At 50.7% G+C, this 19442-nt stretch overlaps 1 protein-coding gene and 1 pseudogene across 1 annotated transcript; one reads left to right on the top strand and one right to left on the bottom strand.

Moving 5' to 3' along the window:
* The window catches only part of LOC131588525 (zinc finger protein 883-like), a 125294-nt pseudogene that overhangs the window by 92806 nt on the left and 13046 nt on the right, over window positions 1-19442 (top strand).
* Window positions 876-15150, bottom strand: LOC131588608 (zinc finger protein 239-like). Its single transcript, XM_058857558.1, has 3 exons — window positions 14876-15150; window positions 5936-6058; window positions 876-2040 (listed from the first exon to the last, which is right to left on the bottom strand). Exon 3 carries the CDS (start codon window positions 2011-2013, stop codon window positions 1288-1290), a length of 726 nt encoding a protein of 241 aa, XP_058713541.1. The 5' UTR covers window positions 2014-2040; window positions 5936-6058; window positions 14876-15150; the 3' UTR covers window positions 876-1287.

The following is a 19442-nucleotide window of genomic DNA, read 5'->3' as shown; positions in this document are numbered from 1 at the left end:
AACATCAATCTGTTAATGGACAAAAAACCTCTCCAACAGTTTAAAGTTACAAACTGGATGTTTAATCACAGCACTGGGTGAGTGAGGGAGTCATCCCCTTAATACACACTGCAAGTTGACAAAAGATTCCAGTGTCTATTTATTTACAAAAGTCTTGAAATTCCAAAATACTAATACATATTAATACTAATAGATATGCATAATGCTAAACACTTCCCATTCCCCACTTTGGATTAAAATGCACAGTAATGAGTTTAAAAAGTCATTATGCCTGCATGGTGGGCTCCCTAATTTGAGGAGGGGGTCGTTCTGGCAAGGAGGGGTCATCAAGAGATGAAGGAAAACCGCTCTTCCTCACTCTCACCTTTCTACCTTTACAATGGTTGACTTTACAAATGACATTTGGTACAACTCCAGTTTCCTCCCTTGTGACTTTGAAATGGGTTTCCAGATGTAAGGTCTGTGATCTTCCTGAACCCGTTGATCAGTTTCTCTTTTCTCATTATAAGCACAGCTGAACAAACATACAATGAAAAGGAATTTTTTACCTCAGTCCGAGATTCATTATCTCAAATCCTGCTTCTCACTCAATCATTAACTCCGACTAGTTCCAGCAAGGCCTATCTCTAGCTAAGATCTCCAATTTTTCTAAAATACCTGATTTTTTAAAATTGGTGACTCCAAAGGAGGTTTCAGAGGGTCCTGGATAGGCTGGGAGGGACTGGGAGGGTGCTTGGGGTGTCTGTGAGAAGTTTTGGGGGTCCTGACCTCTGTAGACCCCCCAGGGATGCCATCAAACACTGCCCACAGCAAGATGCCGAGGGGGATTGGAGTTTCCGTATTGGGCTTCATCTTCCTGGCACTGGGGCTCGGCTTCTGCCTGTGCAGGAAGGTGAGGGGGGGTCCCGGGGGTGGTGTCCTCCCCCCCCATAGAGGGTGTGTGCTCCCCTTGGCCCCCCAAGTCCGGTGTCACCCCCTTTTCTCTGCCCACAGAGCTCCTGAGGCAAAAGGTTCTCAAGGACTGAAAGTCAACAATTCCCACTGTCGGTCTGTATCCTGTTGGATTTTCTTTCCCCTGCTTTCATCCAGGTGCCCACAGGGAGCCAGGAAGATGTGGAGCCTCCCAGCCAGGTGTCTTCCCAACACGGATCACCAGGACCACGGATCACCAGGGCTCTGCCCAACGGGGGTCACTGGGGATCATCCAACGCCGATCCTCCCATGGGGGATGGAGCTGGAGCAGCGCACGAAGCTCTTCCCGCACTCGGGGCACTCGCAGGGCTTCTCTTAGTGGTGCCTCCGTTGGTGTTGGGTTAAGTTAGAGCTCTGTGAGAAGCTCTTCCCACACTGGGGACACTCGTAGGGCCTCTCCCCACTGTGGATGCGCCGGTGGACGGTGAGGGTGGAGTTGTGCTTGAAGCCCTTCCCGCAGTCGGGGCAGCGGAAGGGCCTCTCCTCTGTGTGAATCCGCTCATGTAGGAGGACATTGGAGCTGGTCTGAAACCTCTTCCCACACTCGGGACACTCGTAGGGCCTCTCCCCAGTGTGGATGCGCTGGTGTTTTCTCAGGGTGGAGCTCCGCCCAAAGCTCTTCCCACATTCCAAGCAGGTGTAGGGCCGTTCCCCCGTGTGGATCACCTGGTGTCTCATCAGGTCAGAGATATCTCTGAAGCTCTTCCCACATTTCCCACACTCATTGGGCTTTACCCCAGTGTGGATCATCTGGTGTTTGCACAGGCTGGAGCTGTGGCTGAAGCTCTTCCCACATTCCCCACACTCGTAGGGCTTTTCCCCAGTGTGGATCCTCTGGTGCTCAATCAGGTGGGAGCTCTTTCTGAAGCCCTTCCCACATTCCAAGCACTTGTGGGGCTTCTTCCCCAGCTCTGAGCTCCGGTTGGATCTCTGGCCGTGTTCCTGGTGCTGGGGGGATCTTTCCTCCTCGCAGCTCCCTGGGCTGGGTTTGCAGCCCCTCCTCGTGCGGGATCTCTGGGGCTTTTCCTCTTCGTCTTCCATCTGGACACAGTTTGGGAATGAAAATTCCTGGTTAGGTGGAAAAGGAGAGGAGAGAGCCTTAGACTGGGGGTTCCTCCTTGCCCACGTTCATCTCAGAAATTCATTGGGCATCTTGTGTCTGTAACAAAGCAAAGGACCAAGATTCAGCCCAGACATCAAAACAATGATGAAAAACTACCCAAGCACCAAATTCAGGCAAAACCCCCTCCAGAATAGAAAGATTCAGCCCCTGCAAAAAAATAAAGCACCAATATTTAGCTCAATGAAGTTCAGAAACACCAAGATTCAGCCCCATCAAAATCGTGGATCTCCTCCCCAGTCACCTCCAGGGCAACACTCCTGGGACTGCACATACAGGGAGAGTGGAACCTTGTCCTGCTTCCTCTTCCTGCTCCTCCTCCTCCTCCTGTAGCCCTATTCTTCCTCACACTCCTCTTCCTCCTACTATTTCTCCTTCTCCTGCACAGTCCCACCTTGTCCTCCCATGTGCATCCTTTGACAATTTTGGTCTTCAGCCCTTCTTCTCCTTCCCCTCCCCTCCTGCCCCCAGGCCCAGCACCCACTGCCGCCTCCCTCTTCCCCCCCAGTCCCACAGCATCCCACCGCAGGGGCACGGATGGAGCTGGGCCAGCTCGGCCTGGGGCAGCGCTGGGCTCTCGGCCGCTTCCGCCCGCACTCGCTCCCCACTGCAGCCGCTCCCGCCACCACAGCGCGGGGGGGCCCGGCCTTGGCGCTCCCCCCTCCCACCTCCCCAAATTCCCCTCAAGGGGGGCGCCAAGGCCCGGGGGGGAGGGGCGCAGCTGGGCTCCAGCTGGGGAACGCTGGCAGCTGCGGCTCTGCCTGGACACTGATGAGTCATCAGCGCCGCGCGCTCTGATTGGCTCAGCCCTGACTGAGCCCTGCGCCTGCACCAAGGGGGGACACCCTGCTCCAGGGGGGATGGCCCCAAAACGGGGGAACCCCAGCAAAGGAACAACAACAAAGGCTCTTTACAAACTGATCCCGTCAACCTCATTGCACATAGGGCCAGGGACATGGACATAAGGAAGTGACAGGAGGAGCCATCAGCTGCACAAAATCTTATGAATTGATGACACAGACTGCTGCTCAGCCAAGGTCCTGCTAAATTCATGAACTTCCAGAAGAACAACAAAGACTTAACACAGCCATCAATATCGACAGATATACAAAATTACAGCTAAAAGGGTGCATATTAAGGGGGTACGTAGTAGGTGCATTGGGAAGTCTCCAGGACTTCAGCCAATGGGGAAAGGGAGAGGGAGATGTGGCCAAGAAAATTAGGATGAAAAGGAGGCTGTGTCTGCCAACAATTGGAGACACACCATGGGAAATGTCCCATAGTCTCAACCCTTTTGTATGAATGAAATTACTGTTACAGGACTCCTCTGTCTTCCTTGTGGACAGAAACCTCTGGGGATGTCAATTTTTCCACACACCTTGGGGCTCCTCCGCAATTCCTTCCACCGTCCGGGCCGGCGGGCACTGAGTGCAGCTGAAGGTGCCTCACCCAGTTTGGGGGATCGGCTCCCTCGGCTGGCGGCGGCACCGGGGATTGATTGGGTACCCGAGAGTGAGCAGGAGACAGACGAGGGACGGATCAGGGGGGCTCTCAAGAGTCGGCAGGGAGAGAGCACTGAAAATCTCAGCAGTGACTACAGTGGCATCTTCGGGGAGTAAACATGGCAGGGCACCCAGGGAGGGGACAAAAGGGAAAGCCACAATGGGGTCCCAGCAAAAGAGATGAGGATCCCAAAATATCTCTCAAGGGTCTCTTGGGAGCATGTGGAGGTCGTTTGCACATTCTCCCAGAGGGAATTAAGGACATGGACACCCAGGGGGGCAAAAAGGGAAGGCCAGAAGGGATTTAGACAACAGGGGATGGATGGTGTTGGTGTGCTGGGAAGGGATTGGCTGAAGGGGAGTGTGCAGGAATGTGCTTAAGGCAAGAAGCAGCAGGAGGATTCTATGGGGTAAGAAAAAGGATGATGGAAAAGAGGAGGAAGAGAAAAAAATACTGAGGATTGGGATGTTTTTCAGAAGGGTCTTATCCTCAGAATTTCCCACCTGACTCAGATGCTTTGTATCCCAGTTTTCCAGGACAGGAAAAGAAGGAGGTGAGGATTTCAGGAGGTTTCTCTGAGCTGGGAGCGGCAGGAGCGGGCGCAGAGCTGCGGCACCGGGAGCACGGGCTGGGGGCCTGTGGGGAGCTGTGGGGCCGGGCCGGGGCTGTGGGGCAGCCGGGGCTCAGCGCCGGGCGCTGCCTGACCCCAGCACCCCCCGGGCAGGGCCGGCAGTGGCCCCCGGCCCCCAGGAGGCTGCGGGACGCCCCGGCCGCTGCCCGGCCCCGTGGAGCTGCCGGCCCTGCCCGCCGGGGGGGCCGCCTTTGGACACTGCGGCAGGACAGGCACCGGCTCTGGGATACGGGCTGGGGAGGGGAGCCTCAGCACAGCCAGCACCAGGAAGGAACAGCTCAGAAATGGGGATTAGATCTGACAGGATCCAGATGAACTTTTAAGCATTTTGTGTTGGGTCCCTGCAGAAAGGAAGGATTTTGCAGAAAGCTCAGCAGCTGCCACACGATGAGCACCCACAGGCACTGAGGGGGGCTGCAGCAGGGCCACAAGAAGCCCCTGCAGCACTTGCTCACAAAGGCTCAGCAGCTGAATGCAGCAAGGGATGAGCAAAAGGCTAAGCTGAAGGCAAAGGCCATGGCACAGTTCCTACAGCCCCTGAGGGATCAAGCCCAGGGCCCAAGGGGGCCCCAGCACCCAGGGGACACCCTCAGCCACAAGCACCTGGCACAGGCATTGCCCTCCTGGCCAGGGGACAGCCCACCCAAACAGCCCCTGGCAAGGAATCAGCCTTCCAGCTGCAGGGCACAAGGACACTGCAAGCACAGACAGGAGCACCCTCAGCACCAGCAAGTCCAGCCCTTGATGGACACGGATTCTTAGCGCTCTCACAGCTCCCATTCCACCAGGGACCCACCACACTGCAGCCCTTGGGAACATCCAGGGTGGCTCTGGATCCAGAGGAGACCTTTCCTGATGGACACAGGGGCCTCTCCATCCACTCGGAATCTTACACTTAAGGGGGGTAAATTGCTGGGAATATTTTAATAATTAAAGCACTAAGTGGGAAATATGAGTGGGTGTGTTTTATTCAGCCACTATTAGCAGATGTGGGGGATGGGTTTAAAATGCAGGAAGTTTTATTCGCTCACAATTGTGACTGCAGTTTACTGGGAAGGGATTTGATGGCTAAATGGGAAATGCAAATTAATGTTGCAAAAGGTGATACAGAGGCTGGTTCTGTTGTACCTCTGTGTCAAATGTCTGGCAGAGCCTAGGCTGAAGTGAACCCACAAGTGTGGGCAGCCCCAGGGAAATTGGCAAAATTAGATATGGAGCCTCTCCAAATTTCCCTCAAGCAACCAGGACAAGAGGTGTTGAAAAGCAATCCCCTGTTCCAAGGGAGGGAAGGAAGGGCTCACAGCCTGTCTGGGAGTCCTGCTCAAGGCACGGCTTGGGGAGCCAGGGATGGCTCCCTAGAATGCTCCTATCCTGCCAAACAAGAAATCCAATGGAATCCACAGAATGCTGCAGGACCCAAGAAGAAGAAATGAGATGATGAAACCGAGGCACCCCACACTCTCAGATCCTTACACCATCCTCAACCAGGTGCCCTCCTCACACTGCTGCCATTCAGAACTTGATGCAAAAGATGCTTTCTGGGGATCTGCCCACTCCCAGAGGATGCAAACACAATTCTGCCTTGGGCTGGCAACAAGAGGTAGAAGGGAAAATGCTCAAGACATGGACGGTCCTTCTGCAGGGATGCACGGAAGCACCGGCCTGATTGGGGCAAGCCTTGCAGGAAATATCAAAGGAATTGACCTCACCCCCAGGGACTGGCTTAATGCAGGATGTGGATGACTTGATCCAGTCAGGAGGACAAGGAGAAGAGGTAGAGGAAACCTCTGTGAAATGGCTTCATTTTCAGGCTAAAAAACAGCTTTGAGTATCTGAAAATAAAGAAAGGGCAAATGGTGGAGAAAATGTTTAAATATTTGGGACCTATTTTGACTGAAGGCTTGTGGGGAATTGACTCAGAGAGGGTCCAGGGAATACCAGAAATAATGTTTCCTAGGACTAAAAAGGTGCTGGAACAATTCTTACAATTAACAGGGAATTGCTGAAGCTGGACTGAGGATACTTTGCTCTAGCCTGAGCATTGTATGAGTTTTTTAGCCCCAGATAGCCTCAATGTTATGGAGTGCACATAAGAAAGAAAACAAAACTTAACAAAATGAAAAAATAAAATGATTGATGCCCCAGCCATGACTCTTCCAGACTCAGAAATCTGAATTGCAAGGGAATATTGAACAGGCCACCCCTGAGCCTGCACTGAAGGCAACGCAGCAGCAGCCAGGGCTCCCCAGCGGGGGAAGCCCCTGGGCCTGCCCACAGATCCTCTGCTCAAATCCTCGGCCTGGCCACCCTCCTTTGCCATCTCCAGCCACTGCGGGACAATCCTTGCTCTCACTCTTGCAGCTTCAGCCCTTTCTGTGCCTGCCCTCGCCACAGCTGCTGGGGAAGGCACTGGGACAATTCCACTCTGCCTCTCAATTACACTCACACTCTGCCCTGCCTGGGATTAGCTGCTGCCAAAATAGACCAACTTGAAAATGGCTTCAAATCTTATTTCTCTGGTCACACCAGGTTTGCCTTTGCCTTGGGGAAAGGAATTTTAATAATTCTTTTAAAGGAATTTTAATGTTTCTTTTCCACCACTCAGCAGAGATGAAATTAACACCTCAACAGATTGGGAATAGCCCAAAAGATTCTCCCCAAGATAACGACCATCAACAAAACATCAACACCCAGCAGCAAACATCAACCAACATCCACCCCAGACACTGCCCCAGGCACAGCTGGAGACACCTGGTCTGGAAAAGGCTGAGCAGGAAATCCAGGAGTGCCCACCTAATTCACATCACAGGCACAGAAATCCGGGTGTAACAGGAAACCAAATCCTAACAACTCCACACCTTCAAACCAATGAACATTAAACCAAGGGATTTCTATGGGTTCAGACTGTATATAGTTTAGGAAACATCTATTAAATTCACATGTCTTGGAATGATTTTCTCTGCACACCCAGCCAAAGTGAGGAATTAATGATTTCTGTTGCACATTCTGGCCAGACTCAAGTCATGCCTTGATTTTATACTGTTGGAGAGTTTTTATTCATCTCGCAGTTTTGGTGACAAGACTACACCATTATTATGCTTTTCTTTAATAATCCTACTTCTATATTGTTACTCAGACTGGTAGTGCTGGGCCAGGGTTGGGAGAAACAGTTTTTAGACTTAGAGCAAGAAGCAGAAAAAATCTTGGTTGCTTTGGATTTTTTTGGGAATGTTACGTTATGTAACATTTTGGGAATGTTATGTTTTTTTGGCTGTTACGATGGCAAAATTTTGGTATGCATTTTTGAATATTCACCTTTATGCCTCAGTTTTAAAAACTAAGAGCTTTAAAGGTGATCCCCTTAACTTGTAAAGAGATAGTATAGTATTTTTTTCTTCAAAAATGTCACTTTTGGAGTGGCCAAATGTGAGTCATCCCATGGCCTCCTGGGAAGAGAAGCTTTGTTCCAGGCAGCCAGGAGAGGAGCTTTAGAAATGCAAATTAACACTGATGAGACAAAGCCTGCACAATGGCCCAGGGGCTTCCTGCCTGCAGGCGGAATTGACCTGATTCCCTCTGCCCCACAGCCCAAGCTCTGCCTGCTTGCACAGATGGAATTTGCACAGCTAAAGGCACAGCCCATTGTGAGGATATCTGACTCTGCTAGAGGAATTGGTTAAGATGCAAAGGAAAACAGAAAATAGGGAATGTTGTGAAAACTACACTAAAACAAGTGGGAGAGAATCATCCTTGTCCCCACTCCAACATGTGCTGTCACTGTCTATGTTATATAGGGTGTATCAGACCACTGGGGTTTATTTGCTACCACAAGTTCAGGGAAATCAGTTGGGAATCCAAGTATGTGATGATTTAATGAGAGAAAAGCTGACAATTGATGCAGCCCTGGCTGGAGGGAGCACCCAAAAATGGGGAAAAGATGAACAGCCACCAGAACAAATCCTGCAACACCATGGACCATATCCTGGAACCCAAACAAATTGATATCAGATACCAGAGAAACCATTTATCATTTCAATGGGATAATCAGATTACAGGATGCCATTGAAATAATAACCAACCACACAGCTCCAGCTCCTGACCTTCCTCCCAGCCAATCCACTCAGATGAGGAACACAACATTTCACCATGGGATGGGATCACATTATCTATTAGCAGAAGGAGGCAGAATTTGTGGAAAAGTAAATGATTCAAACTGCTGTTGACAAATAGATGAGAACAGATACCAGAGGAAACAAGAAAGCAGCTCATGAACCAGTCCAAATGAGGAAAGGATGGAAATGGGAAACGTTTTTGTGCTTCCCCAGCAGACCATGGGTTAAAGAAATGCCAGACAGAGCTGTCCCCCTTCAAACCTACACCCCAAAAATCCTGTAACTCAGGGATTCCTCCCAGAAAAAAATCTGCTAGGATCTCCCCAAATTGAGTGAAAGGGGGGATGGGACCCACAGACTGAGCAGGGGGTCTTGGAACCCCCAAATCCAAGCACGGGGGAGGGGGTTAGAGATTGGAGGGACGATTGGGAAGGGATGTGGAAGAAGAGTAGGAAAAAGAGAGGGCTGAAACCCCCAAAGCGTGGGGGAAGGTGCTGGGAAACCCAAATTGCATTGAGAGGGGTCAATGGACTGGGGGAAGGATGAGAAAGGGGGAGAGAGGAGAGGGAAAGGTGGGCTTGGGATGAAAGAAATGTGGTTCCCTGTCCCGCAGCACTCGATCCCTGGAGCGATTCCCTGCGGCTTGTGGGGAGGAAGATCCGCAGTGGGGGGTCCCCAAGCCCCCTGCCCATCCCATCGTGTCCATCTCGCTGGTGCCCTCGAGCTCCCAGCCCGGCCCCGGCCGCCTGCTCTGCTCCCTGATGGATTTCTCCCCTGCCCACATCCAGCTGAGCTGCTCCCAGGGCCAGCAGCAGCTCTCGGGCCACGTGCTGGCCACTGCCGTGCTCCCCAGCGGGGACTGGAGCCAGCAGCTCCTGGTGCTGCTGGAAACCGCCCCCGGCAATGCGGGCTCAGCTCCAGCTGCCAGGTGGAGCACGTCAGCCTGGAGCACCCCCTGAGCCGGCACTGGGGCACGGCCCGGCCCCCACAGCGCCGCCAGGGGCTGCCAGGACACGGAGGGCATTTGGGGCTCCTGGGCTTAACTGGCAGCCCCTCCTTGAGAACCCCTCTCCCCCTGTCCCAGCTCCCCTCATCCCCCTCTCCCAGCCCTTTCCCACCGCCTCCCGGCCCCGCTCCGCTCACCCCAGAGCTCCTCGCCAGCAACCGAGAGATGGAGCAGGAGGGGGAGGAGGAGGAGGAGGAGCGGGAGGAAGAGGAGGGGTAGAGGAGGAGCAGGAACTGCAAGAGGAGCAGCAGAGGAGGCCCCACGTGCGTCCATCGCTCTCTGGATCTGCAGCCCCTTCGCGCCGGGAGCATCGGGCCCCGCATCCCGCAGCTCACCGGGGACGGGAACCTCGTCCCGAAGGTCTTGGGCCGTCCTGGCAGGATTTGTTTGAAGGGGAAGGGATATTTGGAGCTCACTCGAAGTATCCTTGGGGACCCCTGTTCCTTTTTCTGGGGCCGGGCCGGGCAGAGCGATGTTTGGATCTTGCAGGACTCCAAAGCTGACCTGAGATGCCCGGTACCGGCAGGGGGAGGGGAGCAGCGAAAAGGGGGGAGCCCCGGGAGTCCTGGAGCCTGAAATGGGGGCCTGGAGAGGGGGGACCCCGAGAGCCGGGAGTGAGGGGAGCCTGGAGAAGGGGCAGCCCGGAGAAGGGATGAGCCTGCACAGGGGGAAGCCCTGGGACACCAAAGTGGGGACCTCACAGAAGGGGAACCTCAGGGAGGGATTTTTTCCTCTCAGTCCTGATGCTTTGGAGATTTTCATGGACACAAGACACCTGATGACTTCTAGAGATGGACTTGGGCAGGAGGAACCCTGAATCCTAGGTGGTCACCCCTTGTTTTTTTCCCCCAAACCAGACTTCTCATGCCCAAGCATTAGACGAATGGAGGAGAAGGAGGCAGAGAGGAAGATGCTCTGGGACCCCCAGGCAACAACAGTCAGTACAATAGTGGAGGCAAAAGCATTATCACCAAATACATCTGCCCAGAGGGCAGAACTGGTTGTCTTTAACCAGAACACTAGAATTAAGTGAAGGGAAAAGGGTAAACATATGGACTGGCTCAAAGTATGCTTTTGGAGTGGTGCATGTACACAGAGCACTGTGGAAAGAAAGAGGACTGCTGTCTCCTCAAGGCACACACATTAAACATCAAGATGCAGTCCTGCAATTAATAAAAGCAGTACAAAAGCCTGAGCAAGTAGCAATCATGCACTGTAAAGCTCACCAATCAGGAAGCTCCAAAATTCATGAGGGAAATGGGAAAGCAGACTGGACAGCCCGACAAGCTGCTCGAGAAGTGCAAACTGCAATGGCATTGATACCTTTAAAAACTAATGTATCTCAATTCAATTTACCTCCAGAACCAAAATGTTCAATAGAGGATGAGAAATTGGGACGCTCACTGAATGCACAGAAGAATTCAGAAGGGTGGTATGTGACTACACAGGGACAAGCAGTGGTACCCTCCTTGACAATGAGGGAAATTCTACAAATTAAACATAATGAATGTCATTGGAGTGCAGAGGCACTGATGAAATTGATAAAACAAAATTTAATTTCAGTATGGATGTTAAAAATCCAAAATCATTAATGTCAAAATGTGAAATTTGCTTAAAGAACAATCCAGTGGCTAGATGACAGGCACAATTAGGGAAAACCAGGAGATTATTGGCAAGTAGATTTTCTAGAATTACCAAGAACACGAGGATTCAAATATCTATTGGTAGGGGTTGACACATTTTCAGGATGGCCAGAAGCTCTTCCCTGTCGCACAAATCAAGCAAAGGAGACAGTCAAGTGGTTACTGCAAGAAATCATTCCAAGATTTGGGGTGCCTCTAGGAATATCATCAGATAGGGACCCACATTTCACAGCCACAGTAGTGAGGGAGGTGAGTAGGTTACTGGGAATAGCTTGGGATCTCCATACACCATGGAGACCCCAAGCCAGTGGACAGGTAGAGAGGATGAATCAGACACTGAAGAGGCAGATCAGCAAAATATGCCAAGAGGCTAAATTGCAGCAGCCACAAGCTTTACCAATAGCACTGCTGAGGATTTGGATAAAGCCTAGAAGCGGGATGTCAGTCAGTCCTTATGAGATATTGGATGGGAAACCATATGAATCCCCTGAACCTAATCCAAATGTACATGTTACAGGGAAGCAAGAGGTGTAGAATTATGTTCTGTCTCTTGGAAAAGCTCAAGCTCAACTCCGGAGCACCCTTGTGTGGAATAGGCCGCTGACTCTTGAGAATCCAGTTCATGACATCCCCCCGGGAGATGAAGTGTACGTTAAAAGCTGGAACGAAGAACCATTAAAAGAAAGGTGGAATGGACCCTATCAGGTACTGTTAACTACCTTGACAGCAGTCAAAGGAGCTGGACTGGATCCCTGCATACATTACACCAGAGTGAAGAAGGTTTCCCCTGCACTGTGGACTGCACAAACTGTAGGGCCAACAAAGCTGCAGATAAAGCGGGTTTGATTGTTTCAAATGTCTACGTTGCTGGTGACTGCAATGGTGATTATTTTATGGCCTTTAGTGCCATCAGCTGGAATCAATGTTACCTTGGGATGTGAAATGCAAAAGGATCAGCTGACAACTCTTCATTTGAGAATGAAGAGGGATGTGGGGGTGCAGCCAGAAACACAAGTGATAAAAGTCTCTAATACTATTCAGGCAGAAAATGGGATGATTGGATTGATTAAAGATTTTGCCAACGTGCAAAACAGCAGCAAAATAACTGCCTGTCTGCCAATACCAAAGGCAGCAGGAGACCAAATAAATTGGGGAATTACAACATCAAAATTCCCTGAAATGCAAAAGAATAAAAATGAAAATGTGAGCTGTGTATTGCAAATAGATTACGAGTACCCAAATAAGACAGTGTTTGAAAATGCTGTGAAGCCAAAGTATTCATCTAGATGGGATTGTCATGAAAATGGAGGAAAGTATGAACCAAAACTAGGCTGGGATGGGGGATTAGGGAATTATGGATGGTGTTATAAAAAGATAGCAAAGTTTATTAAAGAAAAGATTCCATTATCAAAGTGGAAGTGTGAAGGACAGGAAGGAAAAGATCGGGCTGAAGCTTGGGACAGTGCATGGTCAATGAGTGTGCTTCAGAAATTCCAATCTATGGCAGATACCCCTTGGTGCATTAAGTGGGAAGGCTCTGAAAATGAAACAGATCCAGGGGTATGGAACACTGCAACCAGTAGTAGAATGGAGGCAGACAAAGTGAATTGGTGGGTATGGAACAAAACTTAGGACTGGACTTCTGATGATGAAGAAATAAAACAAATGCCACCACTTGTGGTAGCTCTGCAAATTGGATATGCCTGCAGAGGAATCAAACATAAACAAGGGGAAATAAATGACAAGACAGGACAAGTGATCCAAAAGGTAATATGGAGCACAAGTACAATTCAGAGTCCAGGCCAATTTGGATGGGCAGCAAGCGATGGCAGCTGGACAACACATTTGTCTGGAGGTGAAAAAGTAAAAGAGATTACTTTAGGCCTCCCCACCTTATGCCCAATTTGGAAAAGGTCCCCATTCAAGGGAGAACATGAACTTCTGCAAATAAGGACAAGATGAGAAGTTCAGGAAAACAAATTTGAAGATGAAGAAAGATGGCAGGAACCCTCCAGTAGTGTAAAATTTGAGTGGGCTCTGGAATCCTTGTTTGGTCCAATAGCAAATTATAACAATAGAAAGATGTTGTACAAACTTACAGGCCAGGTAGAAAGATTGGCAAGAGTTACCAAAGAGAGATTTAGAGAGCTAAATGTACAATTACAAGCCACAACTAAAATGACCCTGCAAAACAGATTGGCTTTAGATATGTTATTGTTGAAAGAACACGGAGGATGCGGGTACCTAAAAGGACAAATTGATCACTGCTGCATCCACATCCCAAATGGAACTGCAGATGTAGAACACAACATTAATCCATTAAAACAAACAGAACATGAAGCACAGAAAGAGAGGGAAGATCTGACCACAAGTTGATTAGATAAAATTTTTGATGGGTTAGGATGGAATGTGAGCTCCTGGATCAAATCTATTCTTGAGAGTCTGATAATCCTACTAATTGTGTTCTTAGCAATCTGGTTAATCTGTGCAGTTCTGAAAGGAGAGATAAAGAAAAGAGTATCCTGGAACCAGAAGATAATAAAGGCACTGACACGGGACAGAGATCCACATCCGCATTTGTCATCACCAAGTCCTCCAGAGTGTAACAACGCTTACGACAACTGTGGATTCGAAGATGAACATCAAGTATAAACTCAGAAAAAGGACTGTATATAGTGAAAGCATTACACTTATTATAGTAAAGTGAAATACTTTCAAAGAGATGAAATATGTTACTATGGGGTTAAATGTTTCTGAAAATGTTTCTTAAAATCATGTAGAGGTAGGCCACAAGAATGTTTGGTATTAGGGATGGTCTAGCAAGCTGAAATGTTTATGGTAACGGGAACTGGTACTTGGGGTCTCCAAGATACCCACCCAGAGATAAGATTCAGACATGTTCATACAAGGATGAGTTAAGTCTCATGAAGCAATATGGACAAAGTTAATGGAGCAATATTAATGAAGCAATATTGATAAGGTTGTTACAGTGATTACTGCTTCAGCTGAAATTGTAGAAATATGTGCACTTTGGACAAAGACAACGGAACTAGATTTGGGTTGCTGATACCTCTAGTTCACCCACGCTTCAATAAAACACCTGCATACAGTCAATATACAATTATGTGTGTTCCTGAATGCTAACAAAGACAGATCAAAAACTTCCAAAACACCAAAAATCTGATATACCCTCAAAATACAAAGATTCAGCCCCCAAAAAAAAACAAAACACCAACATTCAGCCCAATAAAGGTCAGAAACTCCAAGATTCAGCCCCGTGAAAATCGTGCATCTCCCTGCCCGGGCACTCGCTGCATGGGGGGGGTGAGGGGGGCAATGAGGCCGGGCCGGAGCAGGGGGTGCCTGAGAGAGGCCCCGAGCCCGGGGAAAGCCCCTGCAGAGCCATGGAAGTGGCTCCTGGCCGGACTCGGGGATCCCCCTGGCGATCCCCGCTGGAGCAGCCTGGTCCTGAGCGACTCTGGCCCCTGGCAGGGACCCCAGGCTGCAGCAGGACAAGGATTCCTGTCCCTCAGGGGGAGGCACTGACATGACCTGACTGTGAGCCCCATCCCTGTGCCTCTGGGCGGGGAGGGGGACGGAGAGGGGCACAAAGTTAAGCCCGGGAAGGAGGGAGAGCTGGGGGGAAGATGGATTTCCGGAGGAATTACTTTACTTCTCATTTTCTTCCTCTGACATGTTGGATATTAAATACAATTTACTTCCCCAAATCAGGTGTGCAGTGCCCGTGACCAAGGACTGAACTGTCCCCCACCCTCATCCAGACCCCCGAGCCTTTCCTTGTGTGTTCTGCTCCCCGCCCGGGACAGGAAGGAGAGTCACAGAGTTTTGGCCTCGCTCCGGCATAGCCCTGCTCCATCCCGGACTCACCCCCAGCTCGCAGCGCCCTCAGCTCCCGGGCACCCCGAGCTCCCGGCGCTTCAGCGCAGCGGCGCTTCCTTGGCCTCCTGCCCGGGCCGGGCCCAGCGCCGGGGCCGCTCCTCAGCCCAGGCTAACGAGAAATGGCGGAGCTCAGCCCAAGGCAGGCGAGGCCGTGCCGTGTGCAGAGCCCGCCGCTGGCTGCGATTGGCTGCTTCTGCCGTCACTCGTGGCTCTGGCGCGCGCTGATTGGGCAGAGCGGGGACAAGCCCGGCCCCGCTGGCGCCCCCAGGGCGGCCGTGGGGCAGGAGAGCCGCCATTGCCGGAGCGTCTGTGCGGGCCCGGCAGCGGCGGCAGCAGCGGCCGGAGCCCGGTGAGGCGGCGGCGGAGCTCGGAGGCGGCCCCAGCCATCGCAGGTGGGAGCCGCGCTCGGTTCTGCGGGGGCTCGGGGCTCGCTGCGGGCCCGGGAGGGGGCGGCAGGGGGCTGTGGCGGGTGGCTTGTGCCGTGGCCGGCCCGTGTTGGCCCTGGGCTGAGGGCGCTGCGGGAGCGGCTGCCCGCGGTCTCCTTGCCGCTGGGGCCTCGGCAGGAGGCGGTGGCGGAGCAGCGCTGGCTCGTCCCGCTTCGTGTCGGGAGGCCGGAGGTGGCTGCGCTGTGCCCGGGACGCTGCGCTGGGGCCGCCTCCGAGCTCCGCCGCCGCCTCACCGGGCTCCGGCCGCTGCTGCCGCCGCTGCCGGGCCCGCACAGACGCTCCGGCAATGGCGGCTCTCCTGCCCCACGGCCGCCCTGGGGGCGCCAGCGGGGCCGGGCTTGTCCCCGCTCTGCCCAATCAGCGCGCGCCAGAGCCACGAGTGACGGCAGAAGCAGCCAATCGCAGCCAGCGGCGGGCTCTGCACACGGCACGGCCTCGCCTGCCTTGGGCTGAGCTCCGCCATTTCTCGTTAGCCTGGGCTGAGGAGCGGCCCCGGCGCTGGGCCCGGCCCGGGCAGGAGGCCAAGGAAGCGCCGCTGCGCTGAAGCGCCGGGAGCTCGGGGTGCCCGGGAGCTGAGGGCGCTGCGAGCTGGGGGTGAGTCCGGGATGGAGCAGGGCTATGCCGGAGCGAGGCCAAAACTCTGTGACTCTCCTTCCTGTCCCGGGCGGGGAGCAGAACACACAAGGAAAGGCTCGGAGGTCTGGATGAGGGTGGGGGACAGTTCAGTCCTTGGTCACGGGCACTGCACACCTGACTTGGGGAAGTAAATTGTATTTAATATCCAACATGTCAGAGGAAGAAAATGAGAAGTAAAGTAAGTCCTCCGGAAATCCATCTTCCCCCCAGCTGTCCCTCCTTCCCGGGCTTAACTTTGTGCCCCTCTCGGTCCCCCTCCCCGCCCAGAGGCACAGGGATGGGGCTCACAGTCAGGTCATGTCAGTGCCTCCCCCTGAGGGACAGGAATCCTTGTCCTGCTGCAGCCTGGGGTCCCTCGCAGGGGCCAGAGTCCCTCAGGACCAGGCTGCTCCAGCGGGGATCGCCAGGGGGATCCCCGAGTCCGGCCAGGAGCCACTTCCATGGCTCTGCAGGGGCTTCCCCCGGGCTCGGGGCCTCTCTCAGGCACCCCCTGCTCCGGCCCGGCCTCATTGCCCCCCTCACCCCCCCCATGCAGTGAGTGCCCGGGCAGGGAGATGCACGATTTTCACGGGGCTGAATCTTGGAGTTTCTGAGCTTTATTGGGCTAAATGTTGGTGTTTTGTTTTTTGTGGGGTCAGAATCTTTCTATTTTGGGGGCATATCAGATTTCTGGTGTTTTGGTGTCTGTCTTTGGTAAGGTTCAGGAACACACATAATCACAGACTTATTATATGCAGGTACTTTATTGAAGCGTGGGGGAACTAGAGGTATCAGCAACCCAAATCTAGCTCCATTGTCTTTGTCCAAAGTGCATATATTTCTGCAATTTCAGCTGTAGCAGTAATCACTATAACAACCTTATCAATATTGCTTTATTAATATTGCTTCATTAACTTTGTCCATATTGCTTCATGGGACTTAACTCATCCTTGCATGAACATGTCCAAATCTTATCTCTGGGTGGGTATCTTGGAGACCCCAAGTACCAGTTCCCGTTACCGTAAACATTTCAGCTTGCTAGACCATCCCTGATACCAAGCATTCTTGTGGCCTACCTCTACATGATTTTAAGAAACATTTTCAGAAACATTTATCCCCATAGTAACGTATTTCCCCACATTCAATATATTTCACTTTACTATAATAAGTGTAATGCTTTCACTATATACAGTCCTTTTTCTGAGTTTATAGTTGATGTTCATCTTCGAATCCACAGTTGTCGTAAGCGTTGTTACACTCTGGAGGACTTGGAGATGACAAATGTGGATGTGGATCTCTGTCCCGTGTCAGTGCCTTTATTATCTTCTGGTTCCAGGATACTCTTTTCTTTATCTCTCCTTTCAGAACTGCACAGATTAACCAGATTGCTAAGAACACAATCAGTAGGATTATCAGACTCTCAAAAATAGGTTTGATCCAAGAGCTCACATTCCATCCTTACGCCTCAAAAATTTTATCTACCCAACTTGTGGTCAGATCTTCTCTCTCTTTCTGTGCTTCATGGTCTATTTGTTTTAATTGATTAATGTCATGTTCTACATCTGCAGTTCCATTTGGGATGTTGATGCAGCAGTGATCAATTTGTCCTTTTAGGTACGCGCATACTCCGTGTTCTTTCAACAATAACATATCTAAAGCCAATCTGTTTTGCAGGGTCATTTTAGTTGTGGCTTGTAATTGTACATTTAGCTCTCTAAATCCCTCTTTGGTAACTCTTGCCAATCTTTCTACCTGACCTGTAAGTTTGTACAACATCTTTCTGTTGTTATAATTTGCTATTGGAGCAAACAAGGATTCCAGAGCCCACTCAGATTTTACACTACTGGAGGGTTCCTGACATCTTTCTTTATCTTCAACTTTCCTGAACTTCTCGTCGTGTCCTTATTTGCAGAAGTTCATGCTCTCCCTTGAATGGGGACGTTTTCCAAATTGATCATAAGGTGGGGAGGCCTAAAGTAATCTCTTTTACTTTTTCACCTACAGGCAAATGTGTTGTCCAGGTGCCATCGCTTGCTGCCCATCCAAATTGGCCTGGACTCTGAATTGTACTTGTGCTACATATTACCTTTTGGATCACTTGTCCTGTCTTGTCATTTATTTCCCCTTGCTTGTGTTTGATTCCTCTGCAGGCACATCCAATTTGCAGAGCTACCACAAGTGGTGGCATTTGTTTTATTTCTTCATCATCAGAAGTCCAGTCCTAAGTTTTGTTCCATACCCACCAATTCACTTTGTCTGCCTCCATTCTACTACTGGTTGCAGTGTTCCATACCCCTGGATCTGTTTCATTTTCAGAGCCTTCCCACTTAATGCACCAAGGGCTATCTGCCATAGATTGGAATTTCTGAAGCACACTCATTGACCATGCACTGTCCCAAGCTTCAGCCCGATCTTTTTCTTCCTGTCCTTCTCACTTCCACTTCAACACAGGAATCTTTTCTTTAATAACCTTTGCTACCTTTTCATAACACCATCCATAATTCCCTAATCCCCCATCCCAGCCTAGTTTTGGTTCATACTTTCCTCTATTTTCATGACAATCCCATGTAGATGAATACTTTGGCTTCACAGCGTTTTCAAACACTGTCTTATTTTGGTATTCGTAATCTATTTGCAATACACAGCTCACATTTTCATTTTTATTCTTTTGTATTTCAGGAAATTTTGATGTTATAATTCTTTAATTTATTGGGTCTCCTGCTGCCTTTGTTATTGGCAGACAGGCAGTTATTTTGCTGCTGTTTTGCACGTTGGCAAAATCTTTAATTAATGCAATCATCCCATTTTCTGCCTGAATAGTATTAGAGACTTTTATCACTTGTGTTTCTGGCTGCACCCCCACATCCCTCTTCATTCTCAAATGAAGAGTTGTCAGCTGATCCTTTTGCATTTCACATCCCAAGGTAACTTTGATTCCAACTGATGGCCCTAAAGGCCATAAAATAATCACCATTACAGTCACTAGCAACCTAGACATTTGAAACAATCAAACCCGCTTTATCTGCAGCTTTGTTGGCCCCACAGTTTGTGCAGTCCACAGTGCAGGGGAAACCTTCTTCACTCTGGTGTAATGTATGCAGGGATCCAGTCCAGCTCCTTTGACTGCTGTCAAGGTAGTTAACAGTACCTGATAGGGTCCATTCCACCTTTCTTTTAATGGTTCTTCGTTCCAGCTTTTAACGTACACTTCATCTCCCGGGGGGATGTCATGAACTGGATTCTCAAGAGTCAGCGGCCTATTCCACACAAGGGTGCTCCGAAGTCGAGCTCGAGCTTTTCCAAGAGACAGAACATAATTCTACACCTCTTGCTTCCCTGTAACATGTACATTTGGATTAGGTTCAGGGGATTCATATGGTTTCCCATCCAATATCTCATAAGGACTGACTGACATCCCGCTTCTAGGCTTTATCCAAATCCTCAGCAGTGCTATTGGTAAAGCTTGTGGCTGCTGCAATTTAGCCTCTTGGCAT

This window comes from Poecile atricapillus, chromosome 26 (assembly GCF_030490865.1).
Source record: "Poecile atricapillus isolate bPoeAtr1 chromosome 26, bPoeAtr1.hap1, whole genome shotgun sequence".
Lineage (NCBI taxonomy): Eukaryota > Metazoa > Chordata > Aves > Passeriformes > Paridae > Poecile > Poecile atricapillus.
The sequence above is the reverse complement of the archived record's forward strand: the minus strand, read 5'-3'. Positions and strand labels throughout refer to the sequence as shown.